The sequence below is a fragment of the Chiroxiphia lanceolata genome, chromosome 15, assembly GCF_009829145.1.
Source record: "Chiroxiphia lanceolata isolate bChiLan1 chromosome 15, bChiLan1.pri, whole genome shotgun sequence".
Lineage (NCBI taxonomy): Eukaryota > Metazoa > Chordata > Aves > Passeriformes > Pipridae > Chiroxiphia > Chiroxiphia lanceolata.
Genome location: NC_045651.1, coordinates 4,720,789 through 4,746,939, shown reverse-complemented (window position 1 = coordinate 4,746,939; position 26,151 = coordinate 4,720,789). Strand labels below are relative to the sequence as shown.

Genomic DNA, 26,151 nt, shown 5'->3' with positions numbered 1-26,151 from the left:
ACTGTTCAAACCCTTGCCTCTTTTGGAAGTCACAGTCTGCACAGAAAACCCCATTTAAATGGGTTCTGTTCACGTTACATTTCTCATTCAGCAATTATTATCTCTTCTCCTGATTTAAACAACTCATTTTCCCTCATTCACCATGTCATAAATCCAAATAGCTGAACCCATGCCCCATGTAAAACTTCATTTCTTAAGGAAAAAAAAAGCTGTGGTTACCTCTTCAATAAAATTAGCTTCTGCTAATAGCTTAATTCATTTATCCATTTCTTTTATCCTTCCTCTCCCAAGACTGTTAACATTTCTAAACTTATTTTAAACTTATTTCAAACTTTTGATGTAACTTACAAGATATTCTGGGCATCACCTCCACAACTGCATAGAAGCTGCTCAGCACTCTTGAATATCATGTCTCAAAGACCACTCGTGTGCAACTTCATTTTCCATGTGCCCATAACACTTCTGCACACCTGGGCACGAATTTACTGTAGTTAAGCAGGGTCTTCTCCAAGTAAAACCCTTTTTCTTTGTCACATGTAAATGAAACTACAGAAAAAAGGCATTCCTAAAAACATTTCTAGCACAAACAATTCTACTGTATTTCCATCAGCCAACCCACGTACCAATCGGATGGAGCTTTAGGGTTGTGAGAGAGAAAGAACCCAACAGCACAAGATTCAGTCTGTCAAGGTTAGAACTCACATCAGCTTCATGACAAGCTCCCTGTGTTCCACTGGGCCTACAAAATTACCCCCAAACTTATGTCTGGTGTCTTTTTTCACGTCATACCCACTGCCATAGCTCTCCTCCACCAGTTCCTTCCTATCAACCCAATTCAGACGTTTCTTTTCTCCAATTTTTCTACTTTTCCCTTTCTTTGTTTTTCTTCTTATTTTAGGAAAATCTATTTGTGTCACACAAGAGCCAAGTGCAGTTCTAGAGATTTGATGAATAGGCCCAACACACAGACACATGGTCTGTGAGTTGCCATGTATCATCTGCCTCATTTATCAGTGTGGAAACTTGCAGGACAGCAAAGTGCATTGGCTCCCTAAGAGTCCTGTTTCAGTCTCCAGGATAAAATCTGCTCCTCATGTTCTATTGTCCAATCATTTGTCAACACAACTCAGATTTGCATTTTCTATTTCCTTTCTTTCTTATTCCAGTCAGCTGTAAGGCTCTTCCCTTGAGAAACACCAGATTATCCACACTTAATTGATTTCTTATGTTGATATCATTGGCAACGTTAAAGTAGAAAAAAAAAATAATGTGAGAAGTGAAATGTTAACTGGAATCCAATAATTCTTATAAAGTTGAAAAAAAAACCCCAACAACTTGATCTGCTCCCATACATTTTAGCAGTGATAAAACCAGGATTGCTACAGGATGGCACTGGAACACAACACGGTCGTTTTCCACTCGATGTTTTTCATGTGAATAGCGACATAAGCCCACCAGCTGACAGAGAAACGAGTAATTGGGGCCATTACCAGAGCAGACAAAGTCCTTCTTCTGCACCTCTGCCACCAGGAAGCCCCTGAGGCTGACGGGGGCCAGGCAGAAGGTGAACTGGCCGATGGTGCGGCGCTGCCGCAGCCAGTCCGACAGCCAGGCCAGGTGACAGTCACAGTGCAGGAAGTTGGAGTGGAGCCGCCTGCAAGAGACACAAAAACCTGCAGTTATTGGTAGGTTTTTTTAAAACATAAGCCACAAACAGAGCAATCAAGTACAAGTCTGCCAGGCTCTACACTGCAGCTTCAGTAGGATCGTTGTAGGTTCTTGCTTGCGGCTGAGTCAGGGCTTGACTGTCCGCACTGCCACGTAACACACCCCAGGGAATGGCCTCAAGCTGTGCCAGGGGAGGGTTAGGTTGGATATTAGAAAAAGGTTCTTCCCCCAGAGGGTGGTTGGGCACTGAACAGGCTCCTCAGGGCAGTGGGCACAGCACCAAGGCTGCCAGAGCTCCAGGAGCATTTGGATGATACTCTAAAGGCACATGGGGTGACTCTTGGGGATGGTCCTGTGCAGGGCCAGGAGCTGGACTGGATGATCCTTGTGGGTCCCTTCCAGCTCGGCATATTCTGTGATTCTGTGACACAAAGGCCATATATAAATTAGTGCTATTATTTATAATGCCTTGGAAAAATGAAGTGCAATAATGACCCATCTACAACTGGCCGTTCTAGAGACAAGAACATACAGAATTTAAGATTGTGACACGTAATCACTTTGCCTGTGATTTTATATCACAAAGAATTGCATGAATGGGATATCTTTGAGTCAATTCAAAGAGTGGTTTGTCTAAACGTGAGGACCAGGCTGAAAAACAGGATGATGGGAGATTCTTCCCTCTTCTCCCTCTCTTGAGGAGATGGGAAAAGAGGGAAGAGAGAACCCCTCCACATCAGAGTCTACTGACACCTTTTATGTTGCTGTGTTGCCTGTAGAAATTCAGCAATGCTTTTTTATACTGTGGCAATTTAATGCAAATGTGCAGGACCTAGGCAGGAAGTTTTAACTCATGTAGGATCTATCCATGCAGCTCCCTGTCCAGCCTGCTCCATGCCTGGCACCAGGGATTTACAGAAGCATTATCACACTGTGGGAAGAAGTCTGCAAAACCATGATGTGTTCAGGGAGCAAATCTGGTACTTTTAATAGCTACCAAACTTAAGGTCAAAACAAAAGCCCAGGACACTAATTATTTCATTCCCGTAATGAGTCATAGATTTGCAGTGTTACCCCAAATGAAATGATAAACCAGATTGAAAATGCTGTCAGAAACGGTTAGACAAAGCATTATTCACTAATATTGCAGGCACAGAATTGGTGTGCACCGGATTTAGCCTTGTCCATCCTCCAAATAAATTAACTGTCTGCCTGGGAGCTGTTTGTACTGCACAGCAGCAGCACAGCTCAGCAGTGGCGCCCGGGCTGACAGTCCCCAGATTTGTATGTCTGGGGTGGGCAGCCATGGTAAAAAATCCCCCACAAATCTGGAACTGAGAGTTTCTCCTGCAGAGATGGAAGGCACTGCTCTCCTGGGAGTGCTGTAACATGTAATTGTTCTAGAAGGATGGCTACGAGACCTTGAGTTTAGGGCTCGTGAAGCTATTTAAGTGAAGCTGCAGTAAGTCAGATTTCTAGTAAAATGTTTTGTTATTATAAACCATTAACCTGCCTTTCTGTTGAAGGAAAGAATAAATAAATAAATACATAAATATCATTTAGCCAGAAATGACCCTAAGTAAGACTTTGTTCTGACTTAAGAAGAGTCAGCATTTCATTTAAATCCTCAAGGTCTCATCCTTCCCACAGCAGCCAACAATGAGACTTAGGATCATCTTCCTTCAGGAACTGGAACTGAGCTCATCCCATGCCATTCCCTGCATCCCCTGCACAGGAATGTAAGGCAGGCAGGAGTAATAAATTTCACAAAAAGGGGCAGTTTTCCAATTCTGTGAGTTGCTTTTTTCCCCCTCACTAAATCGATAAAGCTGGACCCTGGGGTTTCCTGTTTCAGCAGAGCAAACCACCACTGCTTTGCCTCAGCAGAGCCCTTCTTTTAATTGCTCAAGTTGTTTTTACACGGATACGATTTTCTTTGAGAAGAGACCACTTAGAGAGCCTATCAGTCTTTACAAAGCAGCCCATTAGAATATATTTTTGATAATTATATTAATGAATACAGCCACAAAAAGACTTCTCACAGTACTTCAAAAGCATTATACACCAATTCCCTGTGAACATGAAAGGCACTGAAGTGATTTTGCACATTTTCAGTTTACCCTCAAATAAAAAAATTAGAAGAAATTATGCAATTACCTGTCTCAGCAGTCACTCGCACATGCAGAGACAACAGCACACTTACCATTAAGCAAATAGATACAGGGGACATGCTTTACCATAAATAAAGCTGTTTCAAGCAAAGGAAAGCAGATCAATAAAAACTAATTCCTGTCACTTCCAATCAAGGCTAAAAGATCAATGAAACTCAACAGCAGAAAAGACAGTTAAGTAAAAAAGGTTAGCACAGAAGAGCTGATTTTAGTAAAGAGTTTTTCGGGTGCTTCAAAATTTCTTGGCACTTCTCTCATTTCTTTTCATTCTTTCCACTCAGAGGTCATGTTGAAGGTGAATATACCTTTTATTTTTCCTTCTGTGTTCTAAAATGAGCAGATTGTTTTGAGAGCCATGAAGAAAAAGCCATTTATCCACAGAACCATCACAGCAGATGTAGCTGCTGCAGAAGGACCCTCAAATGTCCTGCTAATGGATCTCACTAGAGTGTAAAAGAGACACACAGGGAAAATATCCACAGTGCACTGGGCCTCAGCTGATGGGATAAAGGGCTTGTCCCTACTTAAGAACATTCAGACCAGGGATTTCCTACAAGGAAAAAAAAAAAGCACACCTAAGTGTGAAGCTCTCTGAGAAGGTGTACAGACTGATGATCGTTCTTGAAGAAAACAGTAGAGTCATCAAACTGTAACAGCATCATTCAATATCCATTCGGATTGAATTTGCATCAACAGCCAACAGATTAAATGGTAAATTTATTTCAGCTGTTACACCTCAGACAGCTTTCTCCTCGCGTGCAGACTCTTCACTGAGGTTGTATATTAATGCAGGAGAAACAGGCTGTCAAGTGTGCTAAAGCTCAGGAAACTAGAGACAATATTAATGTTAACATTTCACCCCAAAAATATCCTTAGGTAAATGTTTTACATAGGTGAACAAAACCTGATCAGTTTAACATATGCTCAGCTATGTGTTAGTGGTTAGGGCAGTGCTACCCATGGACACAAAACTTGGTTAAATCAAAATGGTATTAACCTCAACAGGTGACAGCCTGAACAGAAGATATTCAGAGAATGTTAAGTAATATGTAGTGATGAAAGCTTGTTTTGATAATAACTATAATTGATAAAGCATTAATTGTGAAAAGTGCTAAGATGACTTGGGGTAGAGGAAGAATTTTTAATACGTAGGAGCAGCAGAAAAAATTATGAAATGCTATTTGAGTCCGGTATTTATCTTCTGTTAATTGCTATTTTGGTGACTTTTCTGCCTCTGTTGAAACATATGGAATGAAAGACTGAAAACCAAAACATTTTACTATATTTCCAGCTGTTTATATAGGACTTCTCAATTCCTATATTGATCTGCTAAGGGTACTGTGTGTTATCTGGCAATCTTTGGAGACTGAAACATGTCCCTTGATATTGATGAAACTACCTTTAAAGAACATAAGGTGAAGGAATACAAATGCAAGTTTGCTAAAATTGCCCTTTTAGCCATAGACCCTAAATTAAATTTCCAGCAAATCCTTTTAGAGTGGGTCAGCATTCATGTTCTATAAAACGTGGCTCTCAGAATTCAATATAAAAGCTTCCCTTTATAAATCCTATTTATGACTTCCTTCCCTTTTTTTTTTTCTCTTTTATTTTCTTTTTTTTTTTCCCCTTAATTACAGCAGAGGGGGATTAGTCAGTGTAAGTCTCCAGGGAGCTATAGACAAAGCCATCTCTGAAATTAAACTAAAAGGAAAATGGCAGAAGGCACCGAGCTGTGCTAACAGACAAGGGTGGCTAATCTGGAAAAGCCAGGCAAATTTTCTGGAGCACTGTGACTGAATAAGAAAAGGCAAAACTCCAGGAACCTTAACTCTACACCTTTATCTTCTTCATCCATTCCCTCCTAAAAGACAAACATTCCCATTTAAATACATACATTAAGATCTAATAATGCCATCATTTAATGAAGAATGTAAATTTAAGTCAGAGGTTATCTGACACAGATTGACATAAGCAAGAGCCATTTTTCTTCAGTTCTGTTAATTTATTTAATATGATTTTACAAAGGCACATGCAGCATCCTTGAAGGATTTCATTTTTTCAGTGGCACAGAAAATTTTCAGGCTAGCTACTATTTGCCTTTCTTTGCCTTTAGAACTAAATACATCTTGGTTGAGTTTGAGATTTTGGAGGAAAAACAGACGCTTTGTTTAAACATGACTTTTCCTGAAGCTGTATCTTGCCTAAAGCAATTTAAAGGAGTAAGGTACTTAAAGAATACGGTTTTGGTAGGCTATGGTTAAGTTATACAAACAGTCAGTCTAATTTCACATCTTTGTATTTTGGACTGCTAAAGATCAAAGCTTTTCCAGTGCAATGGCATCCTGCTACAAAAAGACAGATTTGATGTAAGAGAAGCTTTTAAAAAAAAATGCATCAGAATCAGTGACATTTTGTTTCAGACAGTATCTGGAAAAGACACTTTTTCAAGTTCTTTAAAAATGCCCTGTTTCACCAATTAGTATTCTGAATTTGAAAAGAATAACTAGGACTGAAATACAGGATATTAACCAAATTCAATTATTTGATCCATCTGAGCAGTTTTTATGATCTTCCTGATGTTCCAGCTTGGAAAACATTTCACATTATGGACTTTCCCATGGGGGAAAAAAAAAATGCCAGTTTCATTTCTGGGTAAATTCAAATTCTTGCTAAAACTGGATGTTAATTCTGGGTAAATCCAGCACAGTGCTTGTCAGGGCCCTGAGGGCACCAGGCACCTTCACACCCCTGCCTGGGTTCCCCAGCTCTGCAGTCACCCAGGCCTCCAAGGCAGCCTGAGAGACTGAAATGAGATTATCACAGGCAACAAACAGGCAAAGAGTTGTTTTACACCATCATTATGTTATAATATTAGAGGATATTACTCACAGAGTCCTGATCTTTGGCATGTGATTGAAACTGGTAACAGGAATGCGGGTGATGTTGTTGTTGTTGAGGGTACTGTCAGGAGGAAAAAAAATAGAGAGAAAAGAGAATAATAGATTGGTCAGTTATTTACATTTCTTCACCAACACACTATTTACAGAAACAAACTGATAAAATCCTTGCTAATAAATCTGCCTGGCTGCGAGCAGCAAGACACACTCCTTGATACCTCTGACAATTTGTGACATACCATGAAAGATGATATTAGGGGGAAAACAACCAACAGCAGCATGAGAATGGCTCAAGGTTAGTGCTTACCATGTTACAGTAACCAGGAGTGCAGGAGATGAATTTTTATTGACTACTGGAACAGACCCACCCTTATGGGTTCAGCTGCCACTTCGCTTGAAAACCTGGTGCAACTTGAGTGGAGGGACATCAGACCAGGACCCAGCAGTGTGAAAGCTCTGCACTTACAGGGCTCATCTCACAAAAAGAGAGCTGTTGGCTCTCACAGCCTTGTTAACACAGCCTGCTGACATGGACAGACAGCTCAAATTGCTCTTTGGAAACAAAAGGACGGATGAGCTCCCTTTCCTTGGCTTCCTTATGAAAAAATATATGGGTAGTGGAACGGGCTGCAATAAAACATGTCATGACCCAGGCATGTAAGGATTGCTGCTGCTCTATCAAAGCTGAGCCTAAAGAGAAAATAATCTCACTGCTGGGAGGGACCCCCTTAGAGCTTCTTATGGAAAATGAACTGGCTCGATTGCCATCAGCTGAGTGTGCTGCTCCCATTTACGGGGCTCCTAATTATATCAATGACTCTCTAGCAAATTAGAAGCTATAAAGTTTATCAAGATGGCACAGGAAATGGAAAGCACTCCAACAAGGGCGTAATTGCCATGCTGCAAGTGCACCAAAGCTGGAAATGCTGCAGGCTGGTTTGTCGTGAGAATGGATGGATCTGGTGGCGACTCCGTGTCCCAGCGTGGCCAGTCCTGCCACTGCCTGTTTGAAACATGTGGTGCTCACAGCACCAAGGCATGGAGCAACCTCTGCTTTCTACAAGGGGCACAGCACTCCACAGGGTCACCTTGGTAGAAGACACCATGTTTATGGTGTATGTTTATGTATGCGCTGAAGAAAATACCTGCTGAAGCAACCTAAAGGCATGTTCTCCTTCCCTGCACTGTTTAGTTGTTCCAATGACATATATTTACATAGGATATTTAATCAAAAGCTCTAGCAGACTATTACAGAAGTTAACCAGCCCTCCTGGTCATCTGCCAATTTAAAAACATTTTTACAATTCTGCCTAGAAATCCCTCGGCAGAGCCATCATCTATATCAGCAGATTAAAGCTAATTAGATTATATCCTATTAAGGCTGGTTTTTGGGTACACAGGAAGACACATGGGCACACTGGCAAAGCCAGGAGGTTGCAGGGTAACACAGCTGTGCACAGGCAGCTCAGGAGAGGGGTGTGAGCAGCTCTGCCACTGACAGCACTGTGCTTGTGCTGCTGCTGCACTGCATCCCAGCAGGAAAGCACTCAACCACTTTGTTAGCAGGATCATAGCTGGTATTCCAGATGGATACACTGGCAATCTGGAGCCAGCATGGGGGCTGACATACCCATGACAGCAAACTGCATCAACAGAGCAAAATTCCCCTTCCTTTCCAAATCTGTGAGCACAGGGAGTTATGTCACTAGAAGCAGTGTCTTGAAAACCTGGGATCTGCATGTGAGATCTGCTGCCAGAGATCTGTGTCAGTCGAGTCCCACACATTCACACACCAGGCTGATAAGAGCTGCAGGTCTTAGCATAACAAGGCTTATAGTGTAATATGTAGTATTCATTCCAGATCCTCTGGAAAACTGAGGCTATCAGAAATCAGACAAGAAACGTGTAGATAAGTATGGGGATCACTGGGTGCAAAAACCACTCGCTTTGTGCATTCAGTTCCTCAACATGCAAGGAGTCAAACACAGCCTGTTATAAATGTACTGGACAAGATAAAGAGGGAAACACTGTCAACTTAAGCAGTAAAGCAGCAAGGAAGCTCTCACATCCATCAGCCCTGTCCCTGGCAGCTGTGCATCCCAGCCTGCCCTCCTCTGCCGTGCTGTGGCTGCAGTGCTGGCAGTGACACACACAGCACCAGTGCACATCTGCAGGGCTGGAAGCTCTGCCTCTGAATTCCTGCTCATCTCATCATGACAACACACATGTCCCACTGTGGCAGATTTTATGGTGCAAAATGAAACTCTGTGTCATACCCTTGCTACTGCTCAACTGCCTTATTTACCAAGTGATGCAACCACGGTCCTGTGTGGCCAGGGAGCCAAAACAAGCCTGTACAACAATTTCAGAAAGTGAACAAACCCATTAAGAGTGCATAAATATTTACATCAGCACACCCACCCCTCTGTATCTGTATTTATTTGCTTTTTGGGAAGTTCAAATAGGGCTCACGAATGGAATTTATAATTGCACCACCATTTCTTTTTCCTGTAAACATAAAAATATAATTCTGAGGCAAACTTGCCTCGGTTGCCTGTTACATTGAAACAAGCTACGAAGTCAGATGGAAGAACTTAGGTACAGAGTGATAAATAAAAGCCACATGTAAAGTCAGCTCACAAAAATCAAATTGCATCCATAGCTGATGTCTGAATAGGTCACATGTGGTGCTACAGGAGTCAGTGGAGGCTGTAGGAATTCAAGAGAGATTTTCTATTGATTTCAAAGGGACGTGGGTTGGATTCAGGCAGAATAGGCTGTGACAGTGAGCTTCCTTCTGCAGAGAACACAGCCCTGGCTCCCAGTGCAATTCTTCTTGTGGATGCAAAAAGGTCACCCTTTACTGTCTGACTCGATGATCCAAAAGTATTTCAAAAATTCTTTAAAAATTCTATTTAGCAGCCAGAGCATTATTCCAATCACGTGGTATTTCTGCTCACGGGACATCAAATGAGAATGGCTCAGGTTTTGCAGAGGTTTCAAATATTTGCTTGTTTTTAAATAAGCAATGGTTTCCCATAATTCATCAACAAATACATAACCCTCCTTCTAAGAATCCTAAGTCAGTGCTGAATTAATATACTCTTTAAACACAATTTTCAGGGATAACTCCAGCAGACAGCTATTGCACAGATGACTTAGTAGCATACTATTTCATTGATATTTAAATGTTAACCATAATGAAGGCAATAAAACATCTATGATAACAGCAATTATTTCGGAACAAAGGAGGCCAAACACTGCAAAGGGCACTAATTACCAGTGAACTGCCTGCACTACAGCCCAGCTGGAGCTGCAGGAATTTACCCCTGCAGAGCACGCAGCTCCCACGCAGTGGGAACTCATTGGCTCTGGAATGGGAACATGCTCAGGAGAGGTGTGCTCCAGAGATATTCTGCAGAGCTTTCCATCTTGCCTTCCCAGCTAGGATTTTTTAAGGGATGTGTCCCAATAATGGTGAGTACACAATACAGCAGCATTTTAGCACATGAAGGGAAAAATAAATTGTGCTCCAGTCATCTGCCAGCTGCTCCAAGACCCAGCCTCATCTCGATCCACCTAAGCTTCAGATCCACAGAAACAGGTTCACAAACACCAGGGAGCTGGGAGAAGTAGAAAACTTCCAGAATCTTCTGACTCCTTCAACATCATGTGGAGAAAATTATATTCTGCTGAGTTCTTATACCTTATACCTCCCACCTCTTCCAGAACCCTTGTCCCTTGAAAAAGCACTGTCCTCTCATTTAGAAGTCCTCTCCCTGTAAACTATTCACATCCAAAACGCTGAATCAGGAAACTGAGGTTACAGACAATATTATTTATGCCAGCCAACTTCCCACCTTGGGCCGTGATCCTTGTCAGATCCTGCAAGCTCAGCAGGAGCAGGACTGCAGCAGAGCTGAGGATCCTCCAAGGACTACTTGGGAGATGCATAAGGTGAGATCAGCAATCTCTGAGGTGGTACCTCCTCCACCACTGTGAACTGTCACAGTCCCACTGACTCCAATTTACAGCCCCAGAGGAGCTGCTCTCCTGACTCACTCCTCTGCCAGTTGTCCAAACTGGTTAGAGCCACGTGTGGAGCTGCTTTCCTCCTTCTGAAGAAAAAAGCTGATTTATAGCCCCTACTAATCAGAACTTCTCTAAAGGAACGAATGCTCAGTCTGCAATCCTGTCATGATTTGAGAACAATTACTTATCTCCTTCCTCAAACTTTTGGTGCACATTTTGCTTCTGTTCTGGCTTGCTCCAAATTCATGTACACCACTGTCTTTCCCTGACAAAGAGGTCTTAATTACAGACTCAATGTAATGACAGTAAAATCATTAACATGTAGAAATGACTGTCATGTCTGTGGTTTTTTAGATAATATTTATGCATTATTCTTCACATCTTTCTCCACCCTTTGGTATAGGAATACAAGTGTTCAGGACTAGATGAAAGTCAGAAAAAAATTATACTCCTAATGCTAGAAGAAATCACAAAACTTTTATGGAAAAGAATTTGGGGAAAAAAAGTATAAATGTATAAATTTTGAACCCTTCTAATATTACAGTATTTTACTTTAAAAACTTAATACTTTTAAAATAAAACTATTTTATTTTAAAAACTCACGAACTCTAAATATCCTTTCATGTCCCTTGGACTAATTCTGAGGTCAGTGGTCAAACACCGCCAATTCTGTAAATCACCAAGTACACAGAGATTTTGCTTCTATTACTTGGACTTCAATTAATGTGATTAAGAGCATACAATAAATACCAGAATGCCTGTCAACTTTTTCATCTGAAATACTACTTTCAGTACAATATACCTATGTGCTCTATTCCAGTTTAGTAGATATGAATCAAAAGGATATTTTGGCAAGGATGTCAGAAGAAGTTACACAACGTAACAGAATTATCTAAAATATTCACTATTCTGTAAAATAGTGACTGTCTTACTGTTTCCCAGTCACACTTCAAGTGGGAAAATCTATGGGAGGGTTGGGTTTCTTGTTAAACACACGACACTGTTTGATGACAAAACCACCTGGTACGCCCCACCTTAAAAACAGTTCTGGTGTCCTAGTTTTTCACTGAGAAAAGGAAAAACTGCTATGTCCATTTTTGTGACTATAAGGCATTTTCATAATGTACACAGATCACTAGCTGTGCATCAGTACAGCACCACACCCACAGTGATGCTTCTTGTTTACAGTCTGAAGAGATTCCAGTGGAAGGGGCAGGGGAGACCTGTCAGATGCTGAGGATATTCCGTGTTACTTGACGGTAACAGAGACTGATTTTCTTTCCCATTCCATTTCTGCAGCTGATTAGCAAAGCAGCTAATCAAATTGAGGAATCTTAACTCAAATTTAATTCAAATTGAGAACACACTTCTCCCTGAGCCTTAACAAGCATGGTTCCTGGAGGCTGTAACACATGGCTGTGCTGGCCATTCAGGTTGGTGATCCACGCCAGGCTGCTTTCGTGTCACATTTGGCTGACCAAGGGACATTGCAGCATTTGCAAAATTCTCAGAAGGAAATACTCAGAGTCATTTACTGATAGGTAAATGGGGAGAAAGATCTGCAAAGGCACCAGCTCATATACTAGATTTCTGGTTTTGAATGCCTTTTATGCTTGGGCACTGTAGATTCTTTACAGGCTTCTAATACATGGGATTTGATAGCAGGAACACCAGCCCTCCTTTGGCAGCATGTTTCCAACTGTCTGTGGGCTTCAACCTCAGCTGTTCAGTTCCTTTTTCCTGCTCAAAACTCCCTCAACACTCTGTGGAAAGGAGAAGGTGCCGAGTTATCCGGCACTGTGACAAACCTGTGTTCTGAAGGTGAGACACTGAAATGGAGCAGCAAAGCAAAGGGACAGGGCTGGTGGGGCACAGCAGTGCCAGGCACTGCAGCAGTGGCAGCACTAACAACTAACATTTCCTTCTGTCTCCTCCAATTACAGCACTGCTTTATCACGGGGTGCTCGGTGGCTGGGTGTGTAATCCCCATGTTGTGTGTCCATAACACCATGTAATTGGGCCTAATGCAAGATTATTATCTGTGTGCATGCAATGGAGAGCCACAAACGGTGTGTCTGCAGCCTTGTAACGTTCCCAGGAGTGAATTACTGTCAGGCTCCCCGATTACTGCTTCTCCCACAACTGCCTGGTTTCCAGGCTCCTGTCCCCAGTGCAACCATACATCCAGTAAATGAGAACAGGAAATTTATTCAGACTTAACCAAGGCATCTCCAAGCATAATTAAGCCTCTCATGTAAATAGTTTTCTTGGTAATGTTATCTCTACTCAGAAGTGGGTGAACTGATGCAAAAATAGGCTGAACAGTCCACCCCAAGTTGCCAGTGGAGCTCGAAAGGCAACACTAGTCTGTCCCTGGCACTGCCAGAAACACAACTTCTCCCAAACTCAAAAGCTTTAGGCTGTGTGTGTGTAGTGTTGGTAAATAAAAATACGTGAAGGAATCTTTTCACAGTTGTAGATGTGGGCTGAAACTGTGCAGCCCATGCAAGATTAGACATCACCATCAGTATTTGTGCACATAAAGAGGAGGATCTAAGGGTCTGTCTGAAATACTAGAGATGAAACAAACTTGGGTGACTGCATCTGCAGCAAAATTTAACACTAACAGTGACAGTACCTTAGATCTCTGTGTTAGCACATCCATGTAATTTGCTTTTAAGCATCCCTTCAACTACATAAAAAGCCACTGCAAAGGGAAAAGACATTCTCTGGTTTTTGTATTCAAACAAGGGTTAAGCAAAGCAGTAACAGGTTTCAAGTTCAGAATGGGGAATTTTCATTAGATACAGGGGAAATATTTCTTACAGTAAAATCAGGAAAAATACAGAAAAGAGCTGTACAGTGATCAGAAAGTGAAACCTGTAATAAAAGACTAAATGAATTCCTGTCAGGATTTGATGGGCCCAGAGCAGGATAGTAGATGACAACTTCAAACCCCTTCCAGTCCTTACATACCACCCAATATAACTAACAGCAGCAATTCCAAAAAGGGAATCTGAATCTATATTTAGTAATAAAACCAAGACTCGAATTTTATACACTGCCATAATTAATGTTTCTAATTAACTTTCAGATTGCAGGGCAAAAAGGAGCTATACTTCCAATAGCTGTAAAGAGCTATTTTTCACACAGGTCAGGAGGAATTTGCATTGAATTAAATATTTACTGCTTCTTATGGCCTCTGATGAAAAAGCAAAATGGCTTTGGCACTCTATCCCTCAGCACTGAGTACAGTCACCCTCGACTTTCAAGGCATCCAAGCTTTGCTCATTAGGCAGCGTCCAAAACTCAACTGGATCCCTTCAGAGTTCTGGGGAGTCCCGAGTGCCTCTTGTACTCGAGCCTTTGATCTCCCCACAGGCTGTTTAAGTTAAAGCCCACAACTACCATGTGGGCAGATAATGAAAGCAACTGATGCTGCACTGATTAATCCGTTACTCTCGACTGTTAGAAAACATAATGATCTCACAAGGGGCCTCATTCACTGACATACAGCAGCAGAGCTCTGATCTGACACCTCAAATTAGCAGCAAAAGCAATAACAGCTGGGGTTTTGTCTCAATATTTGTACCCAACTCTAAAATGAGCTGGCACTGTCTAAGTGCTATTTTTAAACACAATGTTAGCCCAGGCAAATAACGTTCTAAATAGTCTCCAGGTGACAAGCAAAATCCACTGAAATAAAAATAACTAGTTGCCAATTTGTGGTTTCTGTTCTAGTATGAGTCTTTTGACAATCTGTTCACAAGTGTTCTCATCACAGCAAGGTGAGAGGCTCTAGCATTGTTAACTTGGGAAGCAGACATCAGAAATATGACTATCTCAAGGACACAGAGGAAAGAAAATGTTCCTTTTGGAAATGTATGGAAGAAATAAAATAAATAAGCTTAGCATGGAATTATGCACAAAACTGTCAGCAGTGTTTACTGCTACAATTGCCCAGTTCTTCCCATTCCGTGGCTAATTTTAATTTGCATACAAGTGTCAGATTTTAACTATTTAAGCCTATTATAAAGGCCAGATGTTTATGGTAAATTTTTTTTTCCCCTTGAAGGCATGACATTACTTTCAAAAACATCAGGCTTTGGGGAAACTGAGTTATTATAATAACAAATTCTTTGCTTAAAATGCCTGTTTTGTCACCTGGCAAGAACCAAGATGATCACATGTGCCCAGAGTGATAACTTCAGGGTATATTAACTTAAATCCTGTAATTGCTGCATTAACTCTTCTTAGAATCTGGCTGTGCCTTTGCTAGAGTCTCTGGGACTGGTGAGTTCAGGAGCTGAAGCTCAGAGCAGGGGAGAGGGAAAGGGAGTAATTTTAGCTATGAAAATGTTGGGCAAACTATGTAGCTAAATAGATTTGGACTGGGAATCAGTGCAAATAGGTAAAAGAGGCCAGAAAAAAATCATACTGGCCTGCAAAATCAAAGGTTTTATTGCAGCATCTATACAAGCAGGAGCAAAATTAAGGGTTCTGGTGACTTATGGCCAAACCTTTCCAGTGCTACCTTTAGCCCTGCATTTATGCTGGATGTGCATATATAAATATCATTATGCCTGAATTTCCTTGCTGAGAAGAGAAGAGAAGAGAAGAGAAGAGAAGAGAAGAGAAGAGAAGAGAAGAGAAGAGAAGAGAAGAGAAGAGAAGAGAAGAGAAGAGAAGAGAAGAGAAGAGAAGAGAAGAGGTAAATATAAAAAAGGTTATACAGAGAAAAAGGGTACAAAATTCATTGAGGTTATGTGCTGTTACATGTTAAATCAAGAATGTCACTCACATGGTCTTACATGAAATGTCTTACTGCTTCCCCTTAAGGATGTTGCTCTTTCTGTACACAGAAAGACACAGCTATTTTCCCACACAATCAAATCACCTCTATTAGCTGTAGAAAATACAGGTAACCAGTTGCATCCCACAATTCTTTCTAACATCTCTGACCAGTGAGAGTTGAAAAAGCTTTTTCTGAGAAATTTCAATCAGCTTTTCAATCTTTCACATGGCACTTTAATTCTAGGCAGAAAATACAAATTGAATTCAGTCTGAATGGAAATATAAAAGCGTTGGTGCAAAGACAAGAGAATGCAGGCTGAAATTATTCTGCCACTACTTTGTTTTTGAATTAAGGATTCTCCAATCAGTTACTGTTCTAAACTCAAAAATGGCAAATGAATTGTTGTCAGGTTTTTGGAGGGTTTTTTTGAATCAAGAAAATTTCCCAAGTCTTTATCCAAAGGCTCCATGTTTTTCAGTACACTGGACTGGGAATGCCTGCTGTGGCTCTAAATCCCAATTACATCCAGAATTTTTACTTGGACTCAGAGAAAGAAAAGTATTGCTGCAAACACTGTATAAATGTTTTGCATCATCAGGGTAGTTTTGATGTTTCTCTATGGTACCAAATTTCAGGGCTGATATTTTGCCTAGAACCACTGGGAATGAGTCCAATTGTCATAATACCCAGACCAATGTCTGCTGGAGTCAGAGCAAGTCCCATTGCTGATTTCAGCAGAGAGTGAATCTAGTCACTGCAATCTATTTATTTAGGCATGGAGTTTCACAGGAGCCACAGCAATCAAAAATATGATTGTATTCCATTCCAAGTACCCTACATTTTTTTTTGTAGATTCATTTGAAAATCTCTTGTGCAACGAATTAATATAATTAAGCTTAAAATAAATACAATTATTTTACTTTACTATAAATTCATTGTTAAGTAGATACGTTTTTATTTTTATTTTTTTTAAGTTACACAGAGATGTCTCATACTAAACTTGGCTCTTGGTGTTACCCAACTGCATGCATGTCAGGTACTGTTGTTTATGGATTCTGTGCTACTCCTGACAAAATCAATGCAAACTGGACTAGGTTCTCAATGAATACAAAGGTCTGAAAGCCTACCAGACAGCATTTATGGAAAAGATGAAAAAGAATCAACAAGATGGAGTCAGATTATACAAACCTTAAGTTTGATGCATCAGTTCTTCAGCAAAATAAAACAGTTTCTCAGGTCCCTGCCTGAACAGTTGTTTCAGTTTAGTCTTTTCTGAAGCTGAAGCAGCCTTAAAAACATAATCCAATTCAAACTAACACGGTTCAACTCCATAATTTGAAAGGAGCAAGCAATTTCAGTCATTTGTTCAGGCTGAAGGCATTTAATGATGGAGATTTCCAGGGTAAAAGGTTTCAGCATTCAGTCAGCTGAGTGCTGCAGTTTTCTTACAGGACTCCACCAGAAGAAATTCTAAAGAACCTGATTAAATTTGGATCAGAAAGGAACAGTGCCATTCTTCAAAACAGTGTTTTAACTTGTCCCATCCTCAGTACACTGCAACCTTAATGCTACAGCCTTACAGCAAAAGCCTCTGCTCTGACAGCCTCCCCCTCCGTGATAACCTTTTCATACTGGTCCGTGTCACACCTGAGGGACAGAAAAGCCATTCCAAGTGGTACACAGAAATTAGTTGTCCTTTCCAAGCTAGAAAAAGTGATAAAAATGGTCTTCTGCATGGAAGGGGCTATGTGACAACACTGGGTCTCCTTGGGTTGGTTGTTGTGGCAGCCTGTGGCCACCTCAGCTCCTGCCGCAATGCGGCACCGCCCGTGGGACTGCGGGTGCTGCAGGTCCAGGGCTGGCCACTGGGAACAAAGAGGGACGAGCCACCAGCCCCACGTGTGACAGGTACATGCACACACAGCAAATGACACGGCACTGGTGGCAGTTTAGCCTGAGCACCAGTGAAAAGGTTTTACTAATGAGGCGGGCAATCGGAACGCACGGGGCTGACAGAACCTCTGAGCTGCATTTTCCCCCAACAGCAGAACTACCAGGTCCTGCAGGTAAAATAATGCCCCTTATTCCTCTGGCCAGATTAGCTACTCTGGTTTCAGTGTCTCAGCTGCCCCTCAGCTCCCAAGGCCATGGCATTTCCACTGGGAGAGAGCAGCAGGAAGAGATCTTCCATAGCTCCAACAAGAGGACAATGGGCACGGTGCAACACTGAACTGCAAAGGCAATTCTTGGCTTTGGACAGCAGAGGAAGGAAAAGAACCAATTCTTTCAAAGACAGAACACTTCACCTTGACTGCCAAAATTGCCTCCCCAAAATGCAAGACACTCAGAAGGTATTTGTGGAATAATTTTATATTCTAATAGTATGTAATGCCTCAACCTGCAAATCACACATGCTGGAAAGTAAGGCTACTATACAGGCTAATTTAAATCCATATGAATGAAATAGGGAATGTACACACACCCCGTGAATTTAAACTTGCATGTACGAACAGTTGTTAAGGAAAAGTTACATTTACAGAGGAAAGAAATGCTTTGAAAGAACAAAGACTACACGTAGTTTCTAGACAAGGGCAATTACATGTTTCTTGGTGAAGCTGGAAAGGGATCTGCTTTCCATCAGGATTTTATTTTAATAAGACATTAGACAGCGCTTGTGTTGCATCACACAAGAGAAAGGTCAACATGTTTAAAAATGCCTGTCTTTCCAATTTTTACATTTCTCCCAAACACCACTTGCCCATGAGAAGCAGCACTACCTGCTCATATTCATGCATGCCTATGCAACACAGCTAAGAACCCATAACAATTGCAAGAGCAAATACTCACAGCGTTTCACTTGCGTTCAGTCCACAGAGCGAAAAAAGCGCAAAATAAAACACACACGGAAAAAAATTCGACGGTTCAGAAATATTCTACATTAGCTAAATAAAAGCAGTCAGACATTGCCCATACATGGCTGTATCTCTGCAGTATCTGCATGCACACAAAATAAAATATACCTGCCATGGTGGATGGTCTGTCCTAACCGTTTCAGCCTAAGTGCGACTGAAGCGCCTCACCTGGTTTCACGCCCTACCCGTGGACGGGCAGACGGGGGTGTCTCGCAGACGGAATGGACCCAACCCTTTTAAGACACCGCTGAAATTGCCCAAGGAGCCAGTAGGAAGCGTGGGGGTGCCTGCGGCGGGGGCTACCCCCTCCCCAGAGCCCGCCCAGCCCGCGGCCGCCTCTTGCACCAACGGGGGCTTCTCGGCGGCCTTCGGGCGCCGCCGCAGAGATGCTGCATTGCGGCAATTTATCGACCGCGGGAGCCAAGTCCGAGGCTGAGAGCCACGAGCAAGATCTGCTCTCCCACACTCCCTTCTCCCAACAAAGCCCCTGTGGTGTCAGGCACAACCCAAGATTCTGATGGCGAACAGAGGCCTTGTTGGTATGTGCTCCTACACCCCTTCAGCACAGCCATTGGCTTCTCTTCTAATTTACCCTCAAAGAAATCCCACTCTGAGCAACAGTCTGGCACTCGCAGACCACTGATGTCTCACCCCACCCAGCACTGTGAAGACAAGGGGATGTGTGCAATTTTTGGGAACTAATGGCACGACTGTCCCTTGTTTCCTTCAATGGTTTTATGTAGCCATTGATGCTTTTCCAACTGACTGAGCTATTTTCTCATACCTCTAAAACACTGAAGGACAACATGGTACATCACAGCAAAGGTTTCTGGATGACCTTAGAGCACCTTAAAATTTGTTTCTAAGGATCTGCAGATGTCCCAAGCGTGGTCATCCATCACTCATACAGCCAAAACCAATGCATTCAGATTATTCACCCCGAAACAGGAACGTAAGAAATGTCATTCCACTTCAAAAATATCGAACCAGTTAATGTGAAATTGTTTCATTTATGATAATTTAATTAACATAAAAATTGCGATTACTTGTCTTCAAATTACTTTGACATTGTTTTATACTTCCACCCTTAAAGCAGCTCTTAATTTTTTTTTTTTCTTAAACCCAGAACTGGGTATGTTACATAAATAAAGCCTAATTTATACTAATCATATGCCTTTCTTTTTCAAGTTTTAAAAATTATTTTTCCTGATTTAACCATAACACACATGCTTTTGTCATCACATATACTTGCACACATATATACTTACATTATATGCATAACCTTGTGAACAGCAGGAAAAAAAGACACATTTTGATCTTTAGATGAGAAGTTTCCACCAATGTTTTGTTTTTCAGGTGCAGCTGTAGTTATCTACCTCACTTCCAAGCTAACTATCTACACGTTACTGATTTGATTTCTAATTTACCATAGGCACAATATTATTGTCCCAGCCTAAAACACTGGATTATGCCAGTAATAAGTAATGCATAGCACCCTGATCCCTACAGGTACAGTTTAAGGTTAAATATTTGACACCTTGCTTGAATTGGGAGCTCAGCAATGCTGGTATACAGAGCTCCCATCATAATCTTACTCTCTCTTTCCAGAAAAACAGACTTCTGAGTCCTCCCTTGTATAAAGACTGGCTGCAGCTCAGAGCCTTTGTCCATGTTGTTGTACTTGGCACAGTAGAGGAACAAAAGCAACCTCTGAGAAAGACAAAAATGTTTAGGTCATAAACAGTGCCTTTAATTGCACACAGAAAAAAAGAAGGGAACTGTTAAGTGATTTGAAACATTTTTGGAAATCTTCATTTTTTGCCGTTGTGGTGACTGACCCCGGAGCAAGAGGGGATTCCCACGCACACCACCGGTTCTGGACCCCAAACAGTGTCACTGAAGGGCTGAGGACATCCTGGGATATCTAACGCTGATATCACAGAACCCTGTGCTACAGAGACATGCAGCCTCCTCCCTCAGCCAAAGAGGTTGTTGATGCGGACGCAATTACATCCAACTACCGTAGTCTCGTCATCCTGCTGCTTTGGGGAGTCACATAAACAATGAACTGCAAGGGACAGCATAAAATGACTATTCATCTGCCTTGAACACGTTAAGTTCCCTCAGAACTGTGTCATCACCTCAACTTTACCAGCAAGGAGTTTTATTCCCATCCTAGTCTTCAGCTCAGCTCTTGGTTAAGGTGTTGAGCCGCATGTCTGCATTAAATACACAGTTGAGTGTCCTCTGGATTAAGTCGTTCACATTCATTCGACTTTCAACAGTCAAAATGCTTGTTCTACATCTTTTATATTACTGATGAAGAAACTATATTAGTCAAAGGGGAGGGAGGGCAGGTCACAAGATGAGCAGAGCATGCAAATGAAACAATTAATATCATGGCAGAGAAGGTTTGCCAGAAATCTCTGTGTCTCCTGGAGTTTTGACTTTGGAATCTCTCGGAGCAGTGACTGCAGCACCAATGACGGGCTTAAACCACACAACCCATAAAGGCTGGGCTTCTTCAAAAAGCATATTGGTCAGTGATTCATGAAACTAATAATTCTAACCTGGCACGGCTCTTATCTTGATAAGTTCTGCAGCCGGTACAGCTCCAGGCTATTCTTAAAGGGAAAAAAACCCTCCAACCTAATGGGGCAGGGAAGGAGAATGAGCACAGCATTCAACTACTACATATGCTCCAGGAAGGGAAAAATCCATCTTTTCTAAATATGTAACACAATTAGGGACCCGCACCGAGGATCGAGAGGAATGTTCATCAATTTGCGAGGACATGCCCGGAATGCGGCAGGATTAGCGAAACCATTGATCAATGAATTTATGCAAATATATTCTCCCCATAAAAGAGAGAGCTACATTACATCTCTAACAGGCACCAGTGATTTTCAGAGACCCTCTTTTACCCACTCCTATTTTATCTCAGCTGGTCTTTGATAGAAAGCCTGTCACCACGGTGCCATCTGGACAGTGTTCCCTTCACCATGCTGTACTTCCAACCTCCCATTTGTAATCTGCTGCAAACAGAGGTTATCTCAGACTTCAATTTCCACATCTCGAGCAGCCACACCACATCTCCCATGGACATGCATCAGCAAATAGAAACATTTCTTATCAAGCAACCCTGTAAGCACCCCATCTCTCCTCCATCAGTTCTTTACGCTGATTATGCATCTCATTTCCCTGGGGTCCAGTGGGGGGGGGGGCAGTACCTTTCTAAAAGTTCACCAGAAAAAGGCATTTCTGCAGTTCATCTTATCTCTGATTTATATAACTGAAACTGTAATAACAGCAGCCAGGTTCTTCAGGAGCATTTCTCCTTACATTTTCCTTACAGACCTACAGCGACACAGGAAGAACAGGAAAGGTATAAATTCCAGGACAGTCTAAGAAATAACGGAGTAAGGAAAAGTCAAAATTCCCATTTGCCCACTGACACCTCTGTATTCTGAGTGCACCATTTCTCAGTTGCCAAACCAACGGCTGTTCTTCCTCTGGCATAATCTGTCTGTGAGACAAGCTCAACACAGAAAGCTGAGGATACTCTTAGATGCCAAATTCCTTGGTTTTCACCTAATTTTACCCGACAGATAGATACTTCAATTACTCATACACTGCCAGTGGTTACTCCCTTCAGTTTTCTTTTTACTACATGTATTATTTACATGTTGAGTGATGAAGTAAATAAAGATTTTAAATTACTTTTATTAATTTACATAAATTTGAGCTACCTTGGGTAAGAGGAAAAAAAACCCCAACAAACAAAAAACCAAAACAACAAAAACCAAACCCACAAGAAAACTGAACCAAACCCCCCATCACTTTAATTTCACTGCATGAATAAGTACACCACCTATGCACATAATTTTAGATAGAATTCTCATTTTCATTATTGTATTTAGGCATTTTGGTATCAGTTATAGGAACACAATTTACAGAGTTCAAATTTGATCCTGATTGCCTCAACTGACCGTAATTTCCAGCAAAATAGAGGAGGAAATCGCATTTGTGTGGCATTTTCAGGCTTTCATTAAGCAATGACATCTCATATATTTAGAATTATGTCATGACTTTCATTCCCTGTCTCTCCAGGTTGGGAAAGCAAATAAAAATCTTCTATCTAGTTAAGACATGCCCAGAATAGCAGTTTGCAAATAAGTAAAACTGACTACATAACTGAGTGTTCAGCATACAGAGGCAACCCTAGGAACAATTAAATCCTGCCTGTAGCACAAAATATTAATTTCTGTTTAAACAAGTTCTTAAAAGTTTGCTATGACAACAGGCAGTGAGCATTATAGGCACACTTCATCCATGACACCTCCATCAGAAATTGCATGGACTACATCTTTTATAAAACGTAATCTTTTATAACAGCAACGCACTGGATCGAAACAAGGAAAGCAGGAATAACCCTATTCCACTGGTAAGATGTTTGCAATGACTGGATGTGTCAGACAGTGCACAAAACTGGGGGCTGCAGACCAGACTGGTCTGACAGATCGTGCTGTGTCCCGCTGAACACGGCTCGGGGATGGAGCAGAGCTCAGAAACACCAGGGCAGCCCTTGGAGTTCTGTGCTTCTGTGGGTTTGTCATGGAGCAGGAATAGGAGTGAGGCAGAAATATGTGGAGAGATAAGCTTCTATATACAAACATTGACACAACAACTTTAATTTCTAAGACTCCTATCATTTTTGTTTCAAGATTTCACAGATGGAAGGGTGGCGTGTTTTCCTTTATTATGTTTTGCCATCAGAGAAAAAAAATAATTCTTTTTAAAGATAAAATATTTAGGGCTCCTTTAGAATGGAAGTTACAAATATTGGGATGTCTCTGTTTTTTCAGTATTTATTCTGAAGGAATTGCCACGATTTTCCACGCTAAAGTGTCTGAAGTGGAATGGTGGAACCCCACGCGTGTAGTTTGTTGCTATGGACTCGATGCTCATTCACTTCAAAAAGCAGGTGAGCTCAGGAAGGAGGATTTTCAGACACAGTGCTATTACATGAAAGACCTACAATTAACATGACTAACAACAAACAACCCCCCCAATCATTCTGTGCTAGCTCTGTACAGCAAGAACTCATTTGCCATCTTTAATAGAATACTACCCGCAGACTTCCCAGGATTAGTTCTTGGTAGGATAAAATCTTGTGCAACAAACAGAATGTGTTCAACCTCCAGTCCCTCTGGCTATCATTATAAAGCAGGAGCAAAAACAGTTTTACAGCATAAAGAAAATACTCCACCTAAGTTGTCAACAGTGACTCGTAATTCTTTCTGTGCTGTCCACATGCTATAACTGCCATGTCACCACACAGTTTTCAAGCTACCCCAGAGAGACAAAAACAATGATAAATAAATTAAAGGGGTTTTTGCTAAATTGAGTTCTGTTTCTTACTGAGAAAAATTGTTCAGCTCTTCCAGTCTAATGACAATAGCGTGTTCAGTCACTCGATATTACTACTTTATCCAGTTTGAGCTTGTTGAACCACCTTGAAATTAATTCCTTTTATTCATGTATCCTAAGGGACTGAAGGTGAAATTCTGAGCTCTCAAAGAGTTTTATCTCCTATCCTTTATAATATTGCACATTCGGAAATAAAGCTTTGGACTAATTTCTAATCTACAATGATATGAACAATATGGTCACACACCATAGGGAATACTGGCCAAGTTCATTTTGAAGACTACTTTGGGGTGGTTTGGTTTTTTTGGGTTTTTTTTTGGTTTTTTTTGGTTTTTTTTAATAATCTTTTTGGAGTTTTTTTAATAACTTTTAATCATGCTTATGGCTACACTAATACATATTTCTCAATAATACTGTTATTGCCAGATATTTGCCATGGGACATAAGTAAAAACTAAGCAGAGCAGAAAACCTTCTCCTAACTAAAAAAAGCTTTAATTAGTGGAAGGTTTCACACCAGTTTTCTTCAACTCTTCTGCGCATTTCTATTCCAACAGGTCATAAGATAGTTAATAGCTTTTGCCATTCATTTATGAATATATTCACCTTTTACATTTTATTATCGTTTTAGTTGTCGCACACACCTTTCTATGTCTTGGAATGCAAGACCAAAACCACTGAAATATGCTTTATCATCTAATAAAAAGGGGGAAAGGAAGTATGTCAAGATGAAAAATCCCTATTTTATCAACAGATAGAAACCAAAACCTGCATGGGAATAAAATCTGACACAAAAATGAACAAAACCAGTCCCAGTGCAGAACTACCAGGAAAGAACGTTTAAGTAAGTGTGCCAGTTCCACGTGTCATTTCTCAGGCATCATTCTCACCTCGCTGCAGGGGCAAAGACAATCCAAAGAAGGCACCAAAGCGCTTCATATTCAACATTTTCACATCTTTTAACCCAAAACTCAGAGTCAGCAGTAGCACTTGGCACCTGCATTAGGTGAGACCATAGGATCATGGGGAACCTTTCATGGCATTCCAAACACAGAGGCTCATAAACGCAGAAGTGACAAAAAGTCTGTGTTTGCACTGGGAGCTGCATTGCCTTGGTCTGATCCAAGCTGCAGCTGACGTTCACAACTCACTGCACCACGTCAGCTACTGAAATTAGGCACGAATTTCAGTGCCATTTTCATCTCTACCTCTGTGCTATTTGTTGGTACAGGAACATATTCATAAAACAAAAACAAGAAAATAAAAATAGTAAGAGAAAACAATCTGTGAATAAACAGAAATAACGTGGACCGTGGCGGGCTCTTCACTTCGACGGATAACTGCACAACTTCCTTCCCTTCCTACAGCTACTGAACCACAGAGCTCCTTGCACTCACGATTTTTGAGGAACTCAACCTGAGTGAGAAGTGTGATCCAGAAACCAAAGTGTTTCTAAAGAAAGCATTCTTAGTTTTATTTTTTGAGTAATGCAAAGCACTTCGTCTCTGCCCCGAGTCCTCTACAGAATTTAGAATTCTGTAGACGGGCGGCGCGCGCAGAGAAAAGATGCAGGAATGGAAATATTCAATATCAGAAAGGTCACAAGATTTCGATAAGATAAATAGGAAATACATTATTTGGTACCCTTGCAAACTGTTCAAACAAATAATTACTTTTTTTTGCCAGAATCATTAAATGTTTTCTACATATTGCATTATAGGTTAAACTATATCTGCGCAAAATGCACGGCGTATCTGAAATGATGAAATTCGGTTTCACTTGTTAAGGTTCTTTGATGGTTCAGATCATTTTATATTTTAGCACTTATGACTATTTTACAACTGAAGATATTATATTCTCTGGGGCATTTAGCAAATTTATTTTGATAGCGAGATCAAATGCTCAGACTTTGAAGAACAACATGGAAAAAAATCGTATTACATTGGAAGCATAAAACTCACATTTTGTGACTGCAAGAAAAATAAGTTTAGAAATAGATATTATCAATCTATTTTCTCATCTTTTAGAATTAAGATTGATTTTTCCTGTAGCAGTGTATCTGTGCTGAAATTAAAAATGCATTAAAGAACTGATTATGATGTATATTCTATATCCTCCTCTTCTCCCACCCAAAAATAACTGGGACAGAATTAACCAATTAAAAGCAGAAGAGGTAAATAAACTAATTCAAAATTTCCTACATCTTGGGAAGAAGGGTGCATTCCCAGCAACTTCTGCAGAGCCTGC

General features: G+C 41.0%; 1 protein-coding gene across 1 annotated transcript in view; it reads right to left on the bottom strand.

Annotated features, from left to right (window-relative positions):
- Positions 1 to 26,151, bottom strand: part of SLIT3 (slit guidance ligand 3) — a 481,232-nt gene that overhangs the window by 184,040 nt on the left and 271,041 nt on the right. Inside the window, 2 exon segments of the mRNA XM_032702926.1 lie at positions 1,491 to 1,654; positions 6,729 to 6,800. Of these exon segments, the coding sequence (XP_032558817.1) occupies positions 1,491 to 1,654; positions 6,729 to 6,800 (236 nt within the window).